Source organism: Rhinatrema bivittatum, chromosome 1 (assembly GCF_901001135.1).
Source record: "Rhinatrema bivittatum chromosome 1, aRhiBiv1.1, whole genome shotgun sequence".
Classification (NCBI taxonomy): domain Eukaryota; kingdom Metazoa; phylum Chordata; class Amphibia; order Gymnophiona; family Rhinatrematidae; genus Rhinatrema; species Rhinatrema bivittatum.
Window position 1 is genome coordinate 151,168,194 of NC_042615.1, and position 23,853 is coordinate 151,192,046.

At 45.8% G+C, this 23,853-nt stretch overlaps 1 protein-coding gene across 5 annotated transcripts in view; it reads left to right on the top strand.

Moving 5' to 3' along the window:
* Window positions 1–22,753, top strand: part of GUF1 (GUF1 homolog, GTPase) — a 179,109-nt gene extending 156,356 nt beyond the window's left edge. For all 5 annotated transcript variants that reach the window (XM_029588451.1, XM_029588481.1, XM_029588460.1 and 2 more), the window contains 4 exons: window positions 7,079–7,180; window positions 17,522–17,641; window positions 18,914–18,950; window positions 21,700–22,753. In XM_029588451.1, coding sequence (XP_029444311.1) covers window positions 7,079–7,180; window positions 17,522–17,641; window positions 18,914–18,950; window positions 21,700–21,837 — 397 coding nt within the window. In that variant the 3' untranslated portion in view covers window positions 21,838–22,753. The remainder of the gene's footprint in view (window positions 1–7,078; window positions 7,181–17,521; window positions 17,642–18,913; window positions 18,951–21,699) is intronic.
* The last annotated feature ends 1,100 nt before the right edge of the window (window positions 22,754–23,853 follow it).

The following is a 23,853-nucleotide window of genomic DNA, read 5'->3' on the forward strand; positions in this document are numbered from 1 at the left end:
ATTATTTCTCTGTCTCCAGCAGATGATAGATGGTGCAAAACTTTCAGTTCTGCAGTGAGGAGACTGGTTTGATCTTATGAGCCTTCCTCCCAGGGGGTGTTTCGGCACTAGTGAATCTTCCCTGTCTGGTTGAGGTGGGCAAGTTGGAGGTTGGTGGCCATTTTGTATGCTCGCTCGGTCACTCTGTGGGGTGTAAATCTGATGGTCCAGATCCCTCCCCTTCATGAGGTTGCTAAGGTGGCTGCTGGCTCAGGGTAGTGGGGTTTTTTTTTTTGTTTTTTGCCCTTTTTGAATTTGGCTTGTAGCTTTTCTGTGTTCCATCCTTGTAGGTAGGTCCGTAAAAGTTTATTGAAAAAAAAAAAAAAAGTTACAACTTGCTCAGAGATTCTAAGTAGGTCAAACGGACGGCTTCCTGCCTTTATGGTCTGAGTGGCAGGGGAATTTGTGGTGAATTTGCCGTTGTTTGTTCTGTCTGTGGTTTGGGGCGCATTGGGAGGTGTTTTTCCCCGCCAGGACAGTATGAACCGCGGCTCAGCTCGTGCACACATGAATAGCTTCAGTATTTGCTCTGATTGCTCGTCAGGGGGTGAAGGGCCACCTGTAGGGCCAGTGCCAGTGGAAAAACAGAAGGTTATCGCTCGCGGCTGCTCCTCCTGCGTGCTGGGGTTTGGCGCATGTTGGGGATCCTTTTTCTATCGGAGTGGGAATGGTGGTCATTTTGAGTGCATATGCAGCCCGGGCCATGACGACTTATGGCTAGGGGGGGGTTTCCCCCGAGGCTTTCCCTGGTTCGATCAGATCCCGAGGAGGAGCCAGGGGAGCAGATGGGGCTGATGAACCCATTCTGCCTGTTGTGGGGTCCTCTCATCTGGTGGCTAGTGCTACCAGGCCTTTTTTTGCAGATTTTGTCTTGCTCCTGCATGAGGCCTATTTAGCTCAGCAGGAGGCAAATACTGCAGGGCTGGGGACCTGGACCCGACCTTCTGAGGGTCTGGATATGGTTTCCAGACCAGGACGTCCTCGTAAATGGCCTTCTCTCAGTTGTTGGGCTCTGATCCGGCTGGTGAGGAGTTGGATGACTCAGAGATGGCTCTCGGGGCTCCGGGTATTCCTCCCTCTCATGATATGGCAGTCAATACAGATGTGGTCGGTATGGATCAGGGGGACAATCCAGAGGAGATCCCGGTTTCAGAGGGTGATGACCCTAAGGAGGTCCGTCTATTTTGGAAAGAGTAGTTACGTCTGTTGATACCTAAAGTTCTTGAGGAAATGGGAGTGAACGTTCCTCAGGAGGACTCTGATATGGAGGGGACAGATTCGGTCCTGGAAGGACTTCGGGGTCCGGTAAGAGCCTTCCCTTATCATAAGTCGGTGAGTAAGTTGGTGGATCAGGAGTGGTCTGCTCCCGACAACAGCTTGAGAGTCGGGAGGGCAATGGCGAAGCTTTATCCTTTGCCCGAACAGACTCTGGGTCTCTCTTCCTTTCCTAAGGTGGATGCGGCTGTGTCGGCTGTTACCAAGAAGATGACTATCCCGGTTGCAGGGTCCACAGCTTTGAAGGATGTTCAGGATTGAAAATTGGAGGTTCACCTCAAAAGGATTTTTGAAGTTGCAGCTCTGGGTTTACAGGCAGCAATTTGTTCCAGTTTTATGCAGAGAGCTTGCCATATTGGGTGCAGCAGCTTCAAGATGACCAGTCGAAGTCTGTTGAGGAGGCTAGTAAGGCTGACTGGTTGGAGGCAATGGTGGCATACGTAGCGGACGCTTTGTATGACCTGGTCAGGACTTTGTCGCGAGTTATGCATTGTTTTCAGCCAGGAGGTTGTTATGGTTGAGGAACTGGTTGGCGAATGTGTTGTCCAAGTCTCAGTTGGGGCCTCTGCCCGTCAGAGGCTGACTCTTGTTTGGTGAGGACCTGGAGTAGTTGATGAAGGATCTGTGCCAGAATAAGGTACACAGATTGCTGGAGGATAAGCTTAAGGGCAAGAGGTTTTTTCAGGCTCGGTTTCACTTTTGGGATAGTAGGAGGTCTCGCTCGAGGAGGGGAGCTTCAGGTCTGCAGAAACAGTTCTCTCCCCGGGGCCAGTCCTGGGGTCAGTCCTTTCGAAGGGGTCAAAAACCCTTCAGGACAGCCACAGGGGGGATCGCAGCTGGACCTAAGTCCTCGCAATAAGCGAGGCTGGTCCACTCCGCCATCACTTTTATGGAAGGTCACTTAGCAAGGTTTTACGGGGAGTGGGTCAAGATTACCCAAGATCAGGGGCTCCTCAGTGTAATAGGAAGCAGCTATGAATTAGAATTTGCTTGGCCCGTCCGCGATTTGTTTCTCGTTTCCTCTTGCAGGTTCGTAGGCAAGCAGTTGGTGGAGCGAGAGACACTAGACCGGTTGTGAAAGTTAGAGGCAGTGATTCTGGTCCCCAGGGACCAACGAGGCGAAGGAAGGTATTCCATTTACTTCATGGTTCTGAAGAAAGAAGGCACCTTCTGGCCAGTTCTGGACTTAAAGAGAGTAAATACAACACTCAAGGTTCCACGTTTCTGGATAGAGACTCTGAAGTCAGTGATAGTGGCAGCGTGCAAAGGGGAATTTCTGGCATCTCTGGATCTCACAGAGGCATATCTGCATATTCTTATTTGGCCAGATCATCAACGATTCCTGAGGTTCATGGTTCTGGGTTAGCATTTTTAGTTTCAGGCTCTTCTCTTTGGTTTGGCGACCGGTGCCTCGCACGTTTACCAAAGTTATGGTGGTGGTGGCAGTGCACCCTTTTCTGGACGACTGGCTTGTCAAAGCAAAGTTGGAGGACCTTTGTTGCCGATCGGAGCAGAAAGTAGTCAATAACCTCAACAAATAAACACAGCTGAAAGTCACCTATAGATATAAAAATAAAAATTGATTTTTATTACTCATAATTAAATATTAAATTAAAAACAGTATACACATTTATGATTATCCAAACAATCATATAAATGGTAACCCCAACCCACTTATCAATTAGAGTATATTACTGAACTATGTAACCGCAAATATTGGCACACCATGGATAACTTATAAACCAAACCTATTTCGTGCCTAAATGTAAACCGTTGTGATGGTACATTACTAAACGACGGTATAGAAAAGCTTTTAAATTAAATTAAATTAAATTAAATCACTCGGCTGGGTGGTGAACCTGGCAAAGAGTCACTTAGTGCTGTCACAGTCCCTGGAATATCTAGAAGTTGGTTTGACGCTCAGGAGGGCAAGGTGATTTTCTTGAAGGAGCGTGTTTTGAAACTGCAGGGGCAAATTCAGCGCTGTTGGGGTTACTGGTGTCCAGGGTCTGGGATTATTTGCAGATTCTGGGCTCCATGGCTTCAAACCTGGAGTTGATCCTATGGGCTTTTGCGCATATGAGGCCTCTACAGAGGGCTCTGTTATCTCGTTACAGCCCGCTCTTAAAGGAGCTTCATCTTCCCTTATTGCTCAAGGGAGGTGCAAGGGGACAGTCTGTCTTGGTGGCTTCAAAATTCCAATCTGCTTCTTGGCGTGGAGCTGGAGGCTCCGGACTGGGTGATTATTACTACCGATGCCAGTCTTTCTGGATGGGGAGCAGTGTGTCAGCAGCAGTCTACTCAGGGCAGCTGGTCCTGTATCCCTCAGCTGGCTACCTGCAGCCCCACTCTCGGGTCTTGGCCCAGCACTCAGTGAGGGAAGGGGAGGGACCCAGAGGAGCCACTGAGAACTGAAGGCTGAGCTGTGCCCTGTCTCCTCTCCTCATCCCATTCAATCACAACACAGGAAAGGAGGCAAGAGGGCAGGAACACAGCACAGCTCTCAGTTCTGTCTTTCCCTGTAACTAGGAGGCTGTGGGAAAGAGGAGCCTCTTGCAAAAAAATGGATTTTCAGTGTCTGGTCAGTACTTCTGCCAGGACAATATACAGCACAGCTGAAAACCTGGCTGTCCAGAATAAAACTGGGACGTTGGCAACCCTGTTACAACCTTTCCCTTCTGTCTCTTACTGCTCTATTATAGCTCTGATTCGCTCATATCCACTGCTGTCAAACTATGTTGTATCTGAATTGGTTGCTCAGAAATGGCTGTTAGCTTACTCAGTGGCAGTATTGCAGATTGCTATGCAGGGAATGTGGATTTGATTCCCAAGCTTGGTTTCTACTTGAGCTTGCAAGTGCTAAGAACATAAGAAAATGCCATACTGGGTCAGACCAAGGGTCTATCAAGCCCAGCATCCTCTTTCCAACAGTGGGCAATCCAGGCCATAAGAACCTGGCAAGTACCCAAAAACTAAGTCTATTCCATGTAACCATTGCTAATGGCAGTGGCTATTGTCTAAGTGAACTTAATAGCAGGTAATGGACTTCTCCTCCAAGAACTTATCCAATCCTTTTTTAAACACAGCTATACTAACTGCACTAACCACATCCTCTGGCAACAAATTCCAGAGTTTGATTGTGCATTGAGTAAAAAAGAACTTTCTCCGATTAGTTTTAAATGTGCCCCATGCTAACTTCATGGAGTGCCCCCTAGTCTTTCTACTATCCGAAAGAGTAAATAACCTATTCACATCTACCCGTTCTAGACCTCTCATGATTTTAAACACCTCTATCATATCCCCCCTCAGTCATCTCTTCTCCAAGCTGAAAAGTCCTAACCTCTTTAGTCTTTCCTCATAGGGGAGTTGCTCCATTCCCCTTATCATTTTGGTAGCCCTTCTCTGTACCTTCTCCATCGCAATTATATCTTTTTTGAGATGCGGCGACCAGAATTGTACACAGTATTCAAGGTGCAGTCTCACCATGGAGCGATACAGAGGCATTATGACATTTTCCGTTTTATTCACCATTCCTTTTCTAATAATTCCCAACATTCTGTTTGCTTTTTTGACTGCCGCAGCACACTGTACCGACGATTTCAATGTGTTATCCACTATGACACCTAGATCTCTTTCTTGGGTTGTAGCACCTAATATGGAACCCAACATTGTGTAATTATAGCATGGGTTATTTTTCCCTATATGCATTACCTTGCACTTATCCACATTAAATTTCATCTGCCATTTGGATGCCCAATTTTCCAGTCTCACAAGGTCTTCCTGCAATTTATCACAATCTGCTTGTGATTTAACTACTCTGAACAATTTTGTGTCATTTGCAAATTTGATTATCTCACTCGTCGTATTTCTTTCCAGATCATTTATAAATATATTGAACAGTAAGGGTCCCAATACAGATCCCTGAGGATCTGTCCACTGTCCACTCCCTTCCACTGAGAAAATTGCCCATTTAATCCTACTCTCTGTTTCCTGTCTTTTAGCCAGTTTGCAATCCACGAAAGGACATCGCCACCTATCCCATGACTTTTTACTTTTCCTAGAAGCCTCTCATGAGGAACTTTGTCAAACGCCTTATGAAAATCCAAGTATACTATATCTACCGGTTCACCTTTATCCACATGTTTATTAACTCCTTCAAAAAAGTGAAGCAGATTTGTGAGGCAAGACTTGCCCTGGGTAAAGCCATGCTGACTTTGTTCCATTAAACCATGTCTTTCTATATGTTCTGTGATTTTGATGTTTAGAACATTTTCCACTATTTTTCCTGGCACTGAAGTCAGGCTAACCGGTCTGTAGTTTCCCGGATCGCCCCTGGAGCCCTTTTTAAATATTGGGGTTACATTTGCTATCCTCCAGTCTTCAGGTACAATGGATGATTTTAATGATAAGTTACAAATTTTTACTAATAGGTCTGAAATTTCATTTTTTAGTTCCTTCAGAACTCTGGGGTGTATACCATCTGGTCCAGGTGATTTACTACTCTTCAGTTTGTCAATCAGGCCTACCACATCTTCTAGGTTCACTGTGATTTGATTCAGTCCATCTGAATCATTACCCATGAAAACCTTCTCCATTACGGGTACCTCCCCAACATCCTCTTCAGAACACCTGAGGATGTTGTGGGGATGTTGTGGAAGCAGTGTTCACTAGAGATGTGTTTTCATTTTTATTTTTTGTTTTTATTTAATGTGCATTAAATTGAAACAAAGAATACTACATTAATTAAAAAAAAAAAAGAATACTACATTAATTAAAAAAAAAAGTTATTTTGGTTGTGCACCCCTAGTGCTTCTTGGGGGATGGGGTTTCAGTGGTGTCATTTAGAGGCCAGACTTGGGGTTCACATATGCTAGGTTCTGAAAGGAGCCACGATCTATGTTCCCTGGCTAAAACCCATCACTAATTGAGCTAGTTGGAAAGAGGGGTTATAAAAATTGGGGGGAAAAACTCAGGGTGACTGCAAATGAAGGTTCATGGTGCCATAGACCTTTACAGTAGAAACCAGTTCCAATTGGAGCTCCAAAAGAGCAGGAAGAAATACCAGAAAAATAGTAGTATATATATTTATGTTATATGACAGGCCTCTACCAGTGTGAGGCAATGAATTTAGGCCCTTCAAGGAGATTTTAGAAAGGGCAGAAAGTAAGGATCCCTTGAAAGTGTTCCCCTAGGGCTACGCTAATAAATTCACAGCAAAAAAAAAAATTGCAGCACATTATGTAAATCTGTTAGTCATGCAAAATTACACTTTACAGATGTTTTTTTTCTCTGAATATTTATTTATTTATTTATTTATTTATTTATTTAAGTTTTTTATATACCAACATTCAAGACAATAGTCCCATCATGCTGGTTCACATGAAACAGGTGTGCAAAATAAACTTAAACTTGAACAATAGTGCGGAAAAAGCAGCAGTTACATGTAACAAGGAAAAATAGAACTTGGAGTAATAAGGAAAAAAGGAAAAGAAGAACCAGCTAATTACATATAATTACATTTTAAGAGGTGGCTAATAGTGATATTCAATGTGAGGTGTGTTGATTGTTGGGAGTTAATTAATATTGGAGTTAGGAAAGGCCTGCATGAATGGAGCCCTTAGTTATTTAAGAAATCTTGAAATATGGCTTTTATAAAGGTTGTGTTGATGATTCAGGAAACTTTGAAAGACACATGAATATTAGTACTCTGAAACCAGCAATATGTATAATACATCTGGATCTAAACACCTTTTTATCTCTGTAGCTTTGATTATGAGGATGCTGGATACCAGCAGGCAGATCTTATAAAAATGGATATTCTATTAAATGGACGCCCCATAGAAGAGCTAGTAACTGTCTTGCACAGGTAAGTTTCTGTAATGAGAATTTTGTCATTGGAAGTGTAAGTAAACTTATTTTCATGATCAGTGGGCATAGCTCCTAAGAAGCTGTAACATGTTCTTGGCCTGAGTAATAGAAAACTAATGTGTGTGTTTAAGAGCAAACCAAAATGCTTCCCTTTTAAATGATCCCATTAAATTTTCTCAAAACTGAACTTTAGGGTTTTTTTGTTTTAAGAAGCAACTGGACTCTCACATTTGACATTCCTCTTCATACCCCAGATCAGTCCAGACTTCTGGGTTTTGCCTCCCTGCCGGCAGATGGAGACAGAGAAGAAAAGCTTTGCTGATGCTGCTACTTAACCTAGTGTGCCACCTGCAGTTCCTCAGTATTTCTCTGCCTCCAGCAGATGGAAGATGTATAAAACCTGCAATCTTGAAGTATATACATATTAAAAAAAAAAAAAAAATAGATTCAATTCAGGACTAGTCCACCCAGGGGGTTGATAGGTGCCTGGTGGGACCATCTCAGTTGATTGAGGCGGCGAGCAGAGGGTTGGTGAACTTTGGTGGAGGCTCATCTCTGACATATTGGGGGCTCTGAAAGCTGGTGGTCCAATTCCCTCGTTAACCTGGATAGACCTTTCGCTCCATCAGTCACCTCTGTAGCATTTGTCTAAGGAAAGTATTCTTTTGTTTGTGTTAAAGGTTAAAAAAAAAACCAAAAAGACACAGAAGCAGCTGCGGAGTGCCTTTGAGCTGGTTAAGCTACAGGAGATCAGAGCTTGGACTGCCCCATAAGTGATCAGAGATTGCTGTTAAGGCATGGAGGGATCAGGTGGTGAATGTTGGTTACGGCATTGATGAGGTCGCTGCTGCAAGAGATAGGCAGGAAGCACATGTGGGAACACTAATGGCACTGGCTAAGGATTGTGGCAAGAGCTGCCGCTTGTATGGGGAGCCACATGTGCAACTGACTCAGGTGGAATTGTACATGCGCTGCATCTCCGGGGGAGAGGGCAGCTCGAACAGGACAGGCTCCGAATCAGCAGTAAAGAGAGCAGTGAGATTAGCGTGGGCTAGCACCGCAGACGTTCCTGTGAACTTAGGTATGGCAGCCGTCTTGACTTTAGCAGCAGCGATGAGGGAGCCCCTGGGGGAGGCAGGGGATTCCCCTCCTCCCTTATCCCCGACCATGCAAAGTCCTGCAGGGGTACAGGAGGACTCTGAGGGTGATACGGTCCTGCTGGAGGAGGGTTCTGAGGATTCTCACACTTTTTCATCTGAATTTGTGTTACCCCCTCCATAGGCTTTTTTTTGCCAAAAAGGCAGCAGGGGAGAAGCGCCCTCGCCCCCAGGGTCATCCACAAGATTGCCAGTGACCATCAAAAAGTCCCAAAGTGGTCAAAAGGAAGGGGTCCATGATTCCTGAACATACCCAAATCAGTCCAGACCAGTGGGTTGTGCATCCCTACCAACAGATGGCGTCAGAGAGCAAAAACGTTGGGCACTGCTACATAACAGACAGTGCCACCTGCAGTCCCTCAGTATTTCTTTGACTCCAGCAGATGGTAGATGTGCAATACTGCAGTCTGTTAGTTAATTTAAAAATAAAAAAAGTAGGTGACAGGGAAAGTTGTTCTCCTGGTAGTTAGTGTAGTTAGTAGTCAGTGGTACAGCTCCCTGAGGTGAAGGCACTTTCGAGGGCCATCCCTCAGTGGAAGCCAGGTGACCGGGGGGTTGGATGCCCCTGCCTGAGTTTCGTCCGCAAAGGATCGGTCGCTTCGACAACCAGGGGCTCCTGGTTCCCTCGACCACCGAAGCTGCTCCTTTTTCTCCCTGATTCCGCAGACTCCAGGGGTATCTGCATAAAGTTAAAAAACAAAACAAAAAAAAAAAAGTAGCAGCTTACAATTCAACATAAGCGGAGTCTATGCCGGGGATGGGCCTTGCTGGCTTGCAGCAGACCAATCGGAGAGTGGAGCTAGAATCCCGCAGGACTTGTCGACGTCCCGGGGCTCCGGGCAGGTCGGCTTGGGGGGGGTGGGGGTGGAAGGCCTTCTCGCGCAAGGTAAACCACGTTTGCTTGGCGCGAATTGCATTGACGGGCTCTGGAGAGCGGAGTGTTTTGCCTAGAGGGAGCTTTTATTTTTAGCTTCGGCCAACGTGCGGAGGTTTCCCAGCCCAACTCCTACCTTTTTGCCAGCGACCGCATGGCTACGCGGCAAGGGCAATGGCGCCACAAGCTAAGTTGGCAGCGTGACGGGACAGGCCCTCGATCCTGATTCCCTCGATCCTGATTCCCTCTGTTCTGCTTGCAGCTCGGGACAGGAGGGACCTTCTATAGGGGGGAGGACAGTCAAACAAGGACTCCGTTCATTTAGGCCGATGTCCTCCTCTGCGAGGGGGCCGTGTCGGAGGTCGCGGGAGGAGGAATTCCCCCCCCCCCCATTCTATCCCCTGCAGAGCAGGAATGCTTCTTTGGGTATGACCCTGTGCTGCATGACCCCTCAGCTGAGGGGGATGAGGCCCCAGGGGAGTTTTCCCCGGAGTTTGTTCTTTTTGTTCTTCTACTTCACCAGGTTTTCCTAGCCAGGAAGCAGGTGGTGTTGAGAGCAGTACGGCCGGACAATCCGTTGGAGCTTCAGCCTAAGCGCGAGTCCAGGGGGCCCTCGGATCTCCAGAAACATTCAGGGGACCAGCAGGGGGAAGCCCCAGATTCCGGGGTGGGTCAGGATCCGAGGCTTGCTCATGATCTGGGCGATGGGACCCAGGACGACCCGAATCCGGAAGAGCTCCCATCTTCGGAAGGCGATGATCCCAGCGTGGTGCGCTTGTTTAAGCGTGAGAAGCTTCGGCCACTTATTCCCCAGGTTGTGGAGGTCCTGGGGGTCAAGGTCTTTCAAGACTAGACTGACAGCGAAGGGGTTAACCCGGTCCTGGATGGGATTCGGGGACTGACGACTTCTTCCCTTTGCCGAAGAAGGTCCGTAAGCTGGTGAACCGGGAGTGGGACTCTCCAGATGTGGGCTTGAAAGTGGGCAGAGCGATGGCGAAGATTTACCTCATATCACAGGACGTTTTGGATCTCCTGAAGGGCCCGAAGGTAGATGTGGCTGTGTCTGCCATGACAACGAATACCACCATTCCCGTGGCTGGGGCTGCCGCGTTGAAGGACATGCAGGACCGCAAGCTGGAAATCCAGGTAAAATGGGTCTTTGAGGTATCCGCTCTGAGTCTTCGGGCAGCTATTTGTGCCAGCCTCATGCAGAGGGCATGTCTGTTTTGGGTCCAGTAGGCCTCTGTGGCTCCGAGTGTTGGTGGTAGTGAGCCCTTACGGGCCGCGGGTATTGTGTATGTGGCACACACCTTGTATAATTTGGTACGAACCTCTGTGCGTAGTATGGCATCCGCAGTAGCGGCTCGTAGACTCCTCTGGTTGCGAAATTGGTCACCGGATTTGTCGTCCAAGTCTCAGCTTTGTAACCTCCCCTTTAAAGGCAAGCTTCTCTTCGGGGAGGATATGGACCAATTGGTAAGATTGCTCGGCGAGTCAAAGGGCAACCGGTTACCGGAGGACAGGAAGCCTTCAAGAAAGTTTTTCCTCCCTAAGCTCGTTTTCGGGATTCTCGCAGATTTCGGGCTGATAGACTTTCAGCTCCTTCGGTGCCAAGGCAAGCCCCGGGGTGCCTGCAGTCCTTTTGTGGTGGCTGCTGCCCAGGCAGAGACCACTGGCCAGGGCTCTGGGAGTTAGAAGCCCTCCCAATTAGGCCAGGGGCACCCATTCCGACATAGAAGCTGTTGGAGGCAGAATGTCAAGCTTTTATGTGGAGTAGGCAAGGATTACCTCGGACCGGTGGGTTCTGGAGGTGATCAGAGAGGGTTACGCTCTTGAGTTTTTACACCTGGTTCGGGAGGCCTTTGTGGAGTCCTGCATTATCTCATGCAGCAAGCGCGAGGCGGTGCAAGGGACTCTGCAATGGCTTCTCTATCTCAGAGCCATAGTTCCCGTTCCCCTTGCCAAGCAGGGTCAGGGAAGGTACTCTGTATACTTTGTGGTTCCCAAGAAGGAGGGTACATTTCGCCCCATCCTAGATTTGCAGAAAGTGAACCGGTGTCTTCGAATTCCCCGTTATAGCCAGGAGACTTTGCGAACGGTGGTGGCCGCGGTGTACAATGGGGAGTATCTTGCGTCCCTGGATCTCACCGAGGCGTATCTGCTTATCCCAATCCGGTGGGATCATCAGAGGTTCCTACGGTTCATGGTCCTAGGCCGACATTTCCAGTTCCAGGCGCTGCTGTTCAGTTTCATGACGGCTTCACGCACCTTCACCAAGGTCATGGTGGTAGTGGCGGTGGTCCTTCGCAAGGAGGGGATCCTCGTTCATCCGTACATGGATGATTGGTTGATTTGAGTAAAATCAAGGGAAGACTGCGAGAGATCAATCCAGAGGGTGATGTCCACCTTAGGCTCGCTCGGCTGGATCATAATGTTGCAAAAGAGTCACTTGGTGCCTGCCCAGTCACTGGTATACTTGGGAGCGTGCTTCGATACCTGTCTAGGCAAGGTCTTCCTGGCAGCAGACCGTGTGACGAAGTTACAATCACAGGTCAGAGCTCTCCTTCAGAGGGAGATTCCCACAGTTTGATATCACTTGCAAGTTCTGGGGTCCGTGGCCTCGACTTTGGATTTGGTTCCATGGGTGTTTGCTCATATGAGACCTTTACAGCATGCTATGTTGTCGAGGTGGAGTCCTGTGTCGGAGCAGTTCCATTTACCGTTGCCTTTTCTTCCAGAGTTCAGAACCAGTCTGTCATGGTAGCTTTTAAGCGGCAGTCTGGAGCAGGGTATGGATTTGGACCCACCGGACTGGGTGGTGGTCTCTATGGATGCCAGTCTCTCCAGCTGGGGAGTGGTTTGTTTGGACAAGTTTGCTCAGGGTCTATGGTTACCAAGGGGAGAGATCCTGGTCCATCAATTGTCTCGAAACCAGAGCGGTCCACCTGGCCCTGCAAGCGTTCCTGCCCCTGGTCAGAAACAAAATGGTTCGGGTGTTCTCAGACAACACAACAACGGTGGCGTACATCAGCAGGCAAAGCGGGACAAGGAGCCACGCAGTGGCGCTGGAGGCATGGCGCTTATTCATCTGGGCAGAGCGCCATCTCAAAAGGCTCGCCACATCGCATGACACAGGGGTGGAGAATGTGCAGGCGGATTTTCTCAGCAGACAATAGTTCGAACTGGGAGAATGGGAACTGTCTCCCAAAGCATGAGACCACATTTGCACTAGGTGGGGAGTTCCTCAGTTGGATCTGATGGCGATGCGAACCAATGCGAAAACAGATCGCTTCTTCAGTCGAAGAAAAGAGGTGGGCTCTGTGGGCATAGACATGTTAGTGTATCTTTGGCCCACGGGAATTCTTCTGTATGCATTCCCTCCTTGGCCTCTCATCGGTTGTCTTCTCCGATGCGTAGAACTGCATCCAGGCAGCTTCGTTCTAGTAGCTCCGGAATGGCCACGATGCCCATGGCTCGCGGATCTGGTTTGCATCGCCCTGGAGGGTCCGTTTCGACTAGCTCACCTTCCACGCCTTCTCTGCCAGGGGCCCATATTTTCGGATCGGGAGGATCAATTCTCTCTCGCAGCTTGGCTTTTGAGAGGCGGTGATTGAAGGGGTATTCCTGGCAAGTCATTTCAACTCTTCTTCAGGCGCATCGTCCGGCTATGTCTATGGCCTATGTCAGTGTGTGGAAGCTTTTTGAAGGGTGGTGCCTTCAACTTTCCTTAGATGCTCTTTTGACAGATGTGGCCCAGGTTTTGGATTTCTTACAATAGAGTTTAACCAGGGTTAACCTTCAGGTCCAGGTGGCGGCTTTGGGAGCCTTACGGGGCAGGTTCCATGGCTGCTGTCTGGCGGCTCACCCAGATATTACTTGGTTTCTTAAGGGAGTCAAGCATTTACGCCCACCTCTCTGTCCTTTGTGACTGAATTGGAATTTGACCGTGGTGCTTCGTGTCCTTTTTTGAACCCCTTTTGAGCCTTTATGCAGAGCGTCGTTGAAGGATTTGACCTTGAAGACTGTTTTGCTGGTGCCCATTTGTTCTGCTCGAAGGAGTTCGGAGTTGCAGGCCTTGTCTTGCCAGGATCCCTTTCTTCTGATCTACAAGGATAGAGTTTCCTTGCGCATGGTTCCTTCCTTTGTTCCCAAGGTGGTATCTGCCTTTCATGTCAATCAAGCGGTGGAATTACCGGGGTTTCCTCAGTGGTCCCGGAATTCCCCTCAAGATCGGGACCTTCATCTTTCGGATGTCCGTCAGGCACTCTTGCAATATTTGGAAGTTACCAATGATTTCAGATGCTCGGATCATCTGTTTGTCATGTTTGGAGGTCCTAAAAAGGGTGACAAAGCTTCTAAGGCTACAATCTGTAGATGGATCAGGGAGGCAATTTGTTCTGCCTACATCACCCGAGGGCAGCAGGCACCCTTGGGTCTCAGAGCGCATTCCACTAGGGTGTAGGCTACCTCCTGGGCTGAGTGTAAGTTTCTTTTGCCACAGGAAATCTGTAGGGCGGCAGTTTGGTCCTCCCTTCTCACATTCACCAAGCATTATCATTTGGATGTTAGGGCGCTAGAGGAGTCGTCCTTCGGTGAGAGTATCTTGCACGCAGGTCTTTCGGGTTCCCACCCAGTGTAGGTTGGCTTGGGTACATCCCACTGGTCTGGACTGATCTGGGTATGTTCAGGAAAGGACAATTGGTTCTTACCTGCTAATTTTTGTTCCTGTAATACCACAGATCAGTCCAGAGGCCCATCCCCTTTTCAGATTCCGAAAGACTGCCTTGAGATGTAATGCTTCGCTGAAAAAAAAAATGTTTCCTTTTGCAGATGCTCTTGAAGGAGCAGGTTCTGAGGTAGTCTAGTTGTTTTTGTTCTTCCGTTATGGGCAAATGGGTTGACTGTTGTGTTTTGTGTTCCAACCCCCTTCGCCCCTTAGTAAAGTTAGTTGTTTGGGCTTGGGTACAGGCCAATACTGAGGGACTGCAGGTGGCACTCTGTTATGTAGCAGTGCCCAAAGATTTTGTTCTCTATCTGCTGGTAGGGATGCATAGCCCACTGGTCTGTACTGATCTGTGGTATTACAGGAACGAAAATTAGCAGCTAAGAACCAATTTTCCTGTATCCTAAGGGTACTCAGCTTGGCTGGGCAACCGAGCAGCCCCATGGAGGAGTCTGAGGACTGTGAGGGAGCATATGGTCTCTGGGAGGAAAGTCAGCACAGGATCTTTCGGATCCTGGGGAGGTGCCAGTGGCAGAGTGGTTCAGCTGTTCCAAAAGGAGGAATTGTGGCCATTAATTTCACATGTTGAAAGAACTAGGCATCAAACTTCCAGAGGAGTCCAGCCATGGGTGGACCCCATTATGGATGGCTTGAGAGGTCCAACGAAGGCCTTTCCCTTCCACAAGTCGATAAAGAAATTGATGGTCAGGGAATGGGATACCCCAGAGACCAGTGTAACGTTGGGAAGAGCAATGCAAATTTATATCCCCTACTGGAGGAGATGCTTGAGATTTTAATGCTTCCAAAGGTGGATGCGTTGGTCTTGGCAGTGACCAAGAAAACCACCATTCTGGTGACATGTTCTGCTTCACTGAAAGGATGCACAGGATCGAAAATTGGAAGTTCAGCGCAAAAGGATTTTGAGATTTTGGCTTTGGACATTTGGGAGGTGGTATGCAACAGTTTCATGCAGAGAGTATGTTTGCACTGGGTTCAGCACTTGTAGATGAAGGATGCTTCCTCATCAGCTTCTACCAAACAGGCTGAGCACTTAGAGGCGGTGGTGACCAATGTGGCAGACACTTTACATGACTTGATTAGGACATTTTTCAGGATTATGTCGTCAGCGATTTCGGCCTGCTATGATTAAGAAACTGGATAGCGGATGTTTGGTTCAAGTCTTAGTTAGGTGCCCTTCCATTCAAGGGCAAACTGTTGTTTGGGAAGAATTTAGAGAGGCTAGTGAAACATGTAGGAGAGTCCAAAGGGCATAAATTGCCAGTGGACAAGCTGAAAGGTGGAAAGAGGCCCTTTGTTGCTTGTTCGTGTTTTAGGGACAACAGGAGATTTCAGCAGATTAGAGGCCCTTTGGCAGCACAGAGACAATTTTCAGGCAGGGCTCAGTCCTTTCGGGGTGGGCTGAAGCCTTTCCAGGACAACCCTGATCAGGGAACCAGGGGAGCTAAGTCTTCACAATGAAACGAGGCTAGTCCACTCTTCTCTGGCTTTCGGGGAGTGGCTAGCCTTTTTTTTATGAGGAGTGGACCAGAATCACAATGGACCAGTGGGTCTTAGAAGTGAAAAGAGGTGGCTATGCATTAAAATTTAAACAGCCAGTGCAAGAAGTCTACGTCATCTCTCTTTGTGCTCTCCGTTCCAGGCAGGTAGTAGTTTGGGACACAGTAAACCAATTGCGGCGCCTGGGGGCTATAGTGCCGGTTCCCCGAGATGAACAGGGAAAAGGAAGGTATTCCATTTATTTTGTGGTTCCAAAAAAGGAGGGAATGTTCAGGCCTATTTTGGATTTCAAGAAAGTGAATGCTTCCCTCAGGGTATCACGATTTTGTATGGAGTCCCTGCATACAGTGATGCTGCAGTACGGAAAGGATGGTTCCTGGCATCTCTTAGATCTAACAGAGACATATCTGCATATTCCAACCAGGCCGAGCACTTGAGGTATATGAATCTGGGGGACCATTTTCAGTTTCACTCCCTTCCTTTTGGGTTAACGACAGTGCCGCATAAATTCACCAAAGTGATGGTGGTGGTGTCTGCAGCTCTTCAGAAGGAAGGTGTGTTGGTACACCCATATCTGGAAGACTGGCTCATTCAGGCAAAGTTGGCAGACCTTTGTCAAAGGCGGTACAATGGATCATGGTGAGATTGACGACTCTGGGCTGGGTGGTGAACCTAGCAAAGAGCCACCTTGTTCCGTCCCAATTCCTTGAGTATCTGGGCACTCGTTTTGACACCAGGATTGGCATGGTGTTTCTCATGGAGGACAGGGTGATAAAATTGCAGAGTCAGGTTTGCCACCTTTTGTGGCTCTCCATGCCCAGGGTTTAGGGTTATTTGCAAGTCCTGGTGTCTATGCTAGATCTAGTTCCCTGGGCGTTGGTTCATATGCAGCCCCTTCAGAGGATGCTTCTATCCTGCTGGAACCCATTATCGGAGGAGATTCAGATTCCACTTCCACTCGGAGGGGATTCTAGGTCCAGTCTTTCATAGTGACTTGGTCAGGCCATCTAGAACGAAGGGTGGAGTTGGAAGACCTGGACTGGGTGATAGTAGTCACCGATGCTAGTCTTTTAGATTGGGGAACAATGTATCAGTGACAGATGGCACAAGACCAATGGTCAATGGAGGAGGCGTCATGGTCTATCAATCGGTTAGGAACGAAGGTGGTGCGCTTAATATTGCTTTCATTTCTGCTATGGTTGCAGGGTCGTGTGGTCCAAGTTTTATCGGACAATGCAACGATGGTGGCTTATATCAAACATCAGGGAAGAATCAAAAGACAAATGATTTCTCCGGAAGCCCAGGAGTTGTTTCATTAGGCAGAGCAACACTTGTCAGATCTGGCGGCATCTCACATAGCCAAGGTGGACAACGTGCAGGCGGATTTTCTCAGTCGGCAGAGCCTGGGCCTTGGTGAATGGGAGCTATCAGAGGAAGCGATGCTCCTCATTCAGGCCAGGTGGGGGATATCCCACATGAATTTGACAGCATCGAGACAGAATGCCTAAGCGCTCCAATTTTCAGTCACAGGCGGGAGCAAGGAGCAGAGGGAACAGACGCTTTGGTTCTACCATGGCCACCGGGGATTCTTTTCTGTGTGTTTCCTCCATGGCCATTGGTGTGCAAGTTGTTACTGTGAATAGAGAGACACTCGGACGAAGTGATTCTCACAGCCCCAGAGTGGCCATGTTGACCATGTTTCACATATGTAGTAAACTTAGCGGTGGATGGGCCATAAAGGTTCGGTCACCTTCCAAGATTACTTCATGGGGGTCCAATATTTTTGGATCAGGCAGATCGCTTCTGTCTTGCTGCCTGACTTTTGAAAGGAATCGTTTGTGAGAAGAATTACTGGCACCCATGTCTGGATGTTACGTGCTCTTCTTTCATTAGTTACATATTTATTTAACCAAAATGATTACGACTGAGAAGTAAAACAAGTAGAGATAAAAAGCAAGAAACAATAAAAAGTAAAGTGTCAACATGTGAAGCCAGGCTGAAGGAGATTGGGGAAATGGCATACTGTAATCATTTTTCTGAAAAATCACATACTGTTTTCTTTTACAGAGAAAGGGCATATTTTGTGGGTAAAGCTATATGTGAACGGCTAAGAGATTCCATACCAAGACAACTGTTTGAAATAGCCATCCAAGCTGCTGTTGGTAGCAAAATCATTGCTCGAGAAACGTGAGTTCTTATTGGGTTTTTTTATTTTTTTGCTCACTCTGTATTGCATATATGTTTAACATATTCATGATAATTACAGAGCCCTTGATTATTTACAGCCTTGCTTTGGTTTCCCTTCTTTGCATAACTCCCACCTGAAGCACGAGGATGATTGCACAAAAAAGTTGCACTCCTAAATTTACACACCTATTTTCAGCTGAACTTAAAAGCCTAAGATTTTGGTTGAAAATTCACCTAAAGTTTGGATCCTTTATTTATGCCTGCTTTTCATTTGCCTAGATTTAGGGTCCTAAATTAGGTGCCTAGTACTGAAATTCCGTACTATGTGGCCAACATTTTTACCTGCCTTTGTAGCCACACCCTTTTTTGGTGCCTAAATTTAAGAGTCTACTGGCTAGGAGCCAAAAATTAGGCACTCAGCCTTAATGCCCTAGTAAGTTTTCAAAAGGGCCAAATTAGGAGCCTAGTTAGGTCACTAAATCCTTCGAAAACTGACTTCCATTTGTTTCTTTCCTGCCTAGTGCCCAACTAGTAACATTCTCTCAGTATTCCACCCATGATGCAATTTAAAATATAGCTATTACCACAAAAGTCTTCCTTTTCCAAACAAATATTTTACTTTTATTTTTAATTGGAAAAGGTCTATAGAGCACTTTTTATCCATATCCCTAAATGGTTTCTAAAACATGAAGTGTTTTTTGTTTGTTTGGGTTTTTTTTTTCTAAACTTTAAAAATGCATTTTTACTGCTTGACTGGACAGAAGAGCAAATGCAGCTGTTACATTTTGAACTGCATTGTTAAGTGCAATTCACAGAGTATGAAAACACCTATAGGTTTTAGTGGTTTGTCCATTTATCTGTTCATAGTATGTTTGGGACCTTCCCTTGCACCCATTTTTGTAAAATAAATTAAGAAAGTGAGAAACCAAAATGAAACCATTCATGTCCAGAAAACGTATCTAAAATGATTTTCTTGTTTTTATATATATAAAATAGTGCATATTCTGGTTCTTTTAAATCTTGTTGTTCCTCAAGATTATTTATGCCCTGCTGATGCACAATAGTCCCTGCCTCTCAGCCAGGGACCCCGCCCATACAGTGCAATGCACTGAATGAACTTAATGGCGGATCAGTAATAATACTGAAACACAAAAAGACTAAGAAAAATGCCTTCTTTTGTGTTAAGCTAGGCGCATATACTTTTCTAACTTGTTTTTTGTTTGGGGACTGTGGTAAAAGGTACAGTATTCACATTAATTTTATGTTTTCCAGTGTCAAAGCTTACAGGAAGAATGTCTTGGCAAAATGTGTAAGTAATGCATTTAACTTTTTGTGTGGGAGTTTAAGAATACACCATAGACCCTAAATCAGCTCCGAATCAATAGGTCAGTACAGGCCTAAGCCAAACATACACACAAGGTAAACAGATTCATCTAACCAAGGAAGTACTGCAGAAAACTGAGCCAGTTAACATTGACCTTGTAGCTTTTCATCTTTACAGAAAATAATAGAATAATTTACATATCACTTTAAAAAAGAAAATTATTATATACGGTTACATAGTTGCACAAATGAGATTTTACATATACCAATATATGCACATTAAATGAAGGCCGATGATGCCAGGATTCCAGCATTGGTTGTGATTGAACTGGAAAAGAGATGAACCACCAGGCCAAAAACAAGCTATTTAATTTTTCATAATGTGGTCATGAATACTGAATAATCCAAAGATCCCGTTTGAGAATATTAGGTATACTTCATTTTGAATATTAGTCTCACTAGAAGCACAGACTCGTATTGGAGAAATTACTTACCTGATAATTTTGTTTTCCTTAGTGTAGACAGATGGACTCGGGACTAATGGGTTATGCTCTACTGCCAGCAGATGGAGACAGAGTCAGGTTTCAAAGCTGACATCATACTAGATACACCCATACAGCAACCTCAGCCCTTCAATGTTCTCTTCAAAAGCCACCGTGGACATACTATTGAAAAAACTTGATTTAAATATGATTAAAATATGATTAAAGATGGATAAGAACATAAGAAATTGTCATGCTGAGTCAGACCAAGGGTCCATCAAGCACAGCATCCTGTTTCCAACAGAGGCCAAACCAGGCCACAAGAACCTGGCAATTACCCAAACACTAAGAAGATCCCATGCCACTGATGCAATTAATAGCAGTGGTTGTTCCCTGAGTAAACTTGATTAATAGCCATTAATGGACTTCTCCAAGAACTTATCTAAACCTTTTTTGAACCCCTCCGGGCAGTAGTAACTTAAGCGTGCCGGCCCCGACACAGGCCGCTGTGTTGGGGCACTTGGCCACGCCCCGGCCATGCCCCCGATCCCTAACCGAGCCCCCTGGCCACGCCCCCGACTGCCCCTTTTTGCAAGCCCCGGGACTTACACGCGTCCCGGGGCTTGCACATGCTGCCGAGCCTATGCAAAATAGGCTCAGCGCACGCAGGGGGGGTTTGGGGTAGGTGTACGCGCGTATCCCTTTGAAAATCTACCCCATTATTTCTAGTACATGCTTAGCTAATACTAGCTAGGGTTCTCTTATGTAGAAAATAATGAATTAAAAGGCTTACCAATATCATGAAGCAATTAGCTCGTTTACTGTCTCTCTCTCGTGCAGTCAGTCAGAGTTTATCTTGCTCTGCTACCGTTCCTCTCTCCGTACTGTTCTTAACGGGTTTAAATAGACAGAACAGCCAGGCCGGTGGGGGCTCAGATTTTGAAGCCACCCAAAGATAAGAAAGTTGGAAGGCATCCCAATTGAGGAAAGTTAACTTTTTGCCCCCTGACAAGGGTAGCCAGGTGGGGGGCTCTCATTTTCTAACTCCCCAAGAACAAAGATAAGAAGTAAAGTTTCTTATACTTTTTTTTAATCCTCGAAGGACACAGGTGTCTGAAGTTGGAAGGCATTCCTGTTGAGGCCCTTTTTCTAGTGGAAAAGTGCAGGGCATGTGAAAAAGCAATTCTTATGCTTCAATATTATCTTGATATGACTGACTACATTGTACATGCACGGCTGAAAAGAAACATTTTCTGACAAAGAAACACTTTTCTAACATATTTTCTGACAATCTATTTTGTGAGGGAGTTATTCCGGATTCGGCCTCCCCATTGTACCCAGGGTCTCCCATTCTAGGCAACTCACTGGCGCCGATTAGGAGTTTCTCCTGCACGGGAGTCACCCTTTTGATACCTGGTGAGCACGATATGCGTTTTTTTACAGATGACTGCTCATTCCAGTCATTCTTGCATGCAGGACAACTACCTCGGTGAGGGTTCTGATCCATTTGCATCCTATTTGGCAGGTATGCCTTTCAACCTCTTGCCATATCCATGGCTGCGTGAGTTAGGGGATGAGGGACCTCACAACAGAGGGTGCTACCTTTTGTTGCAGTGGCATGCAAGCTATGCTTTCCTCTTTGGGGATAATCTTATCTGGGGGCAGGGAGGTCCTGGTTTATGCAACCATTGTTCCACTTTCTGGACTGCCTGATTCCTTGGGGAAAGTATACGTAATCATAGCCTTGGGTGTTGATACCTAGGCCAGGTTGTTGGACAGTCTGTTCCAACATCAGTCTGACCTTGCCCTGCTACCCTTTGGGTTGCCAAGTCGGTAAAGAAATCCTGTTTCTACAAGGGTTTGCACTTGCGGCATCCCTGCTTTCTGTCTTTGGGTGGAGATTTCTGGATTTCTTCCCTGGGAGGTTCACGCTCAGTTTCAGCTGTTCCTAACATGCTGAGAGGTCTACCTCAGGAGGCAATTCCCTACTGGAAGAAGCAACGAGTTGTTTGGTTGGCTGCGAAACTTTCTCTGTCTCCTTCTGCTGGAAGGGAGACAAAACCCAGGAGTCTGGATTGATCTGGGTACATAAAGGGAAAGACCAATTAAGTGTGGCTGACTTGATATTTACCAGCTTGTAAATCCCTTCTATGTGTGAGTGCATGTGCTATACATCTATGGAAGTTTTACAGGCACTGTAGATAAAATATGGTCAATTAAATTTCAAACATCTTGTGCTTTTATATTTTTTAGTATGGTGGTGATATAACAAGAAAAATGAAGCTTCTAAAAAGGCAAGCAGAAGGAAAGAAGAAGATGAGGAAAATAGGCAATGTGGAGGTGCCAAAAGATGCGTTTATCAATGTGCTAAAAAGACAGCCAAACAAATAATGGGTAAACAGGGCCATGCAAATCATATAATAAACTGTCTGTATATCAAGTGGAGTAAGCTATCAGCATTATTTTCAATGCTAAAACCCTTACCAGAAAAAGTTTTACAAAATATTTGTTCTGCTTGCTTCTGGAGGAGTTGTCCACATAATATAAGTCCCATACAAAAATCATTCCAAAATTTAATGGGACCAGTTCTGCCCTTTGCCTCAGACTCCCAACTGCAGTAATGCTAAAGAAGTACTTAAAAAAAAAAAATCCTGATTTTTTTTTTTTTTGCTCCTTTTTGCCCTTTTCCCACTGCTATTCAAGGAAAACAAGGACATCGAAATGAGGAGAGAATAATTTTGAGCAGGCTTATCAGGTTGCCAGTTCAGTCCAAAAGGACTCCCTACATCTATTTAAGTCAAAGAATTATTTTGAATACAGGCCTTGATTTTGAAAAAAATAAAATGCCACAAAAGCACTTTGTATAAAAGCAACATCATCTCCAGCTGCTCAGGAAAAAGAGCAACCAGTCAGAAAATATCTGACACCTAACTGGTCACTCTCTTTATTCACCTTGAAAGGGGAAGAACTGACAGTAGGTATTTTGTTTTCCTCCTTTCTCTCGCATTTATTTTTCCTCAAAGTATGTTTAATTATGCACACAAATAACGGCATTGTTATCACATCAGCTCCTATGTTTTGCTTTGTTTATAGCTGTTAATAAGACAACATTGATCTTATTTGCATTTGTCTACATCACATTTGCATCAGATAACCAAATTATATACAGTGTACCAAAGCTTATTTATTAAGAAAATGTGTCTTTTTCAGAAAAAAAATGTTCATGTTTGTATAGCAGGCTTCTTTGAAAGATGATTGTAAATATATTTGAGTCTTGAGCCTAATTAATAAATAATATTTCAAAAAAGTGTCAGTTTTTTTGTGGAAAAATTATTTTATTGTGAGTGCTTTAAAAGAACACCCTTAGCTTTCTGCACATAATACGAGTACTAGCTCTACCCATAAACGAGATTGTGTGATTTATAATGAGAACAAAATAGAAAACATTAGGTATAGCTATTTCTTTGCTGTAGCATATTAAATTCTAGAATGCATTCATGCTTATAGCCAGGTCACTGTACAGAACTTAACAATAGATACACACAGAGCAGACCAGGCCAGGTCAAAGTATTTTCTAAAATCAATTGTGTTTTCTACAAGAATTGCAGATTGTATAATCTTCTTTCCCATAGCAGAATTGCCTCCAGTCATATCTGTGTTCTTAGCATCTCAGTACACAGTAAAGTACTTTTGTTACATTGCAACTTACAGATCAATATTAGACATCCTTATTGCAGGAGAGGGCAGAAAAAGGAAAATTGGTTCTTACCTGCTAATTTTTGTTCCTGTAGTACCACAGATCAGCCCAGACTTCTGGGTTTTGCCTCCCCTCCAGCAGATGGAGACAGAGAAAGTTTTACTGCCACTGCCACTTAAGACAAGGTGTCACCTGCAGTCCCTCAAAAGAGATTTAAGTAAACCAGATAAAAATGTCAGTCGGTTGCCCTTACTTGTGAGTACCTTTCTCCTGGTACGAGCACGGGGACACCAGAAATCGATCTCTTAGCCAACAAGCAAACTCTAAAGCGTAACCATGTCTTTTCAAATATAGGACCAACTGGTCTTATGTGATCTTGGTCCACTCCTCGTAAATTAGAGATAAGCAGCCTCCTATCCGTGGGACCAAAGAGTGGAACAGCCCTGTTTCACTGGGAAGACTTGGTGCCATTTCCTCCCTGGGAAGGGCCATTTCTTCCATGTCGAAAGACTAAGACCAGGACTGTTGGTGACCGGAGACTTGTCTCAGAGCCAGACCAGAGGGTCTGGGCCCCCGGAATCTTTGATTCCCTTTGAAGCGGAAACGAGAAGATGGGAAGCACTTGCCTTTTGGCCTGTCCTCAGACAACTTATGAACTTTATTCTCCTCTAGAGACTTGATCATTTCCTCAAGGTCCTTGCTGAAGAGCA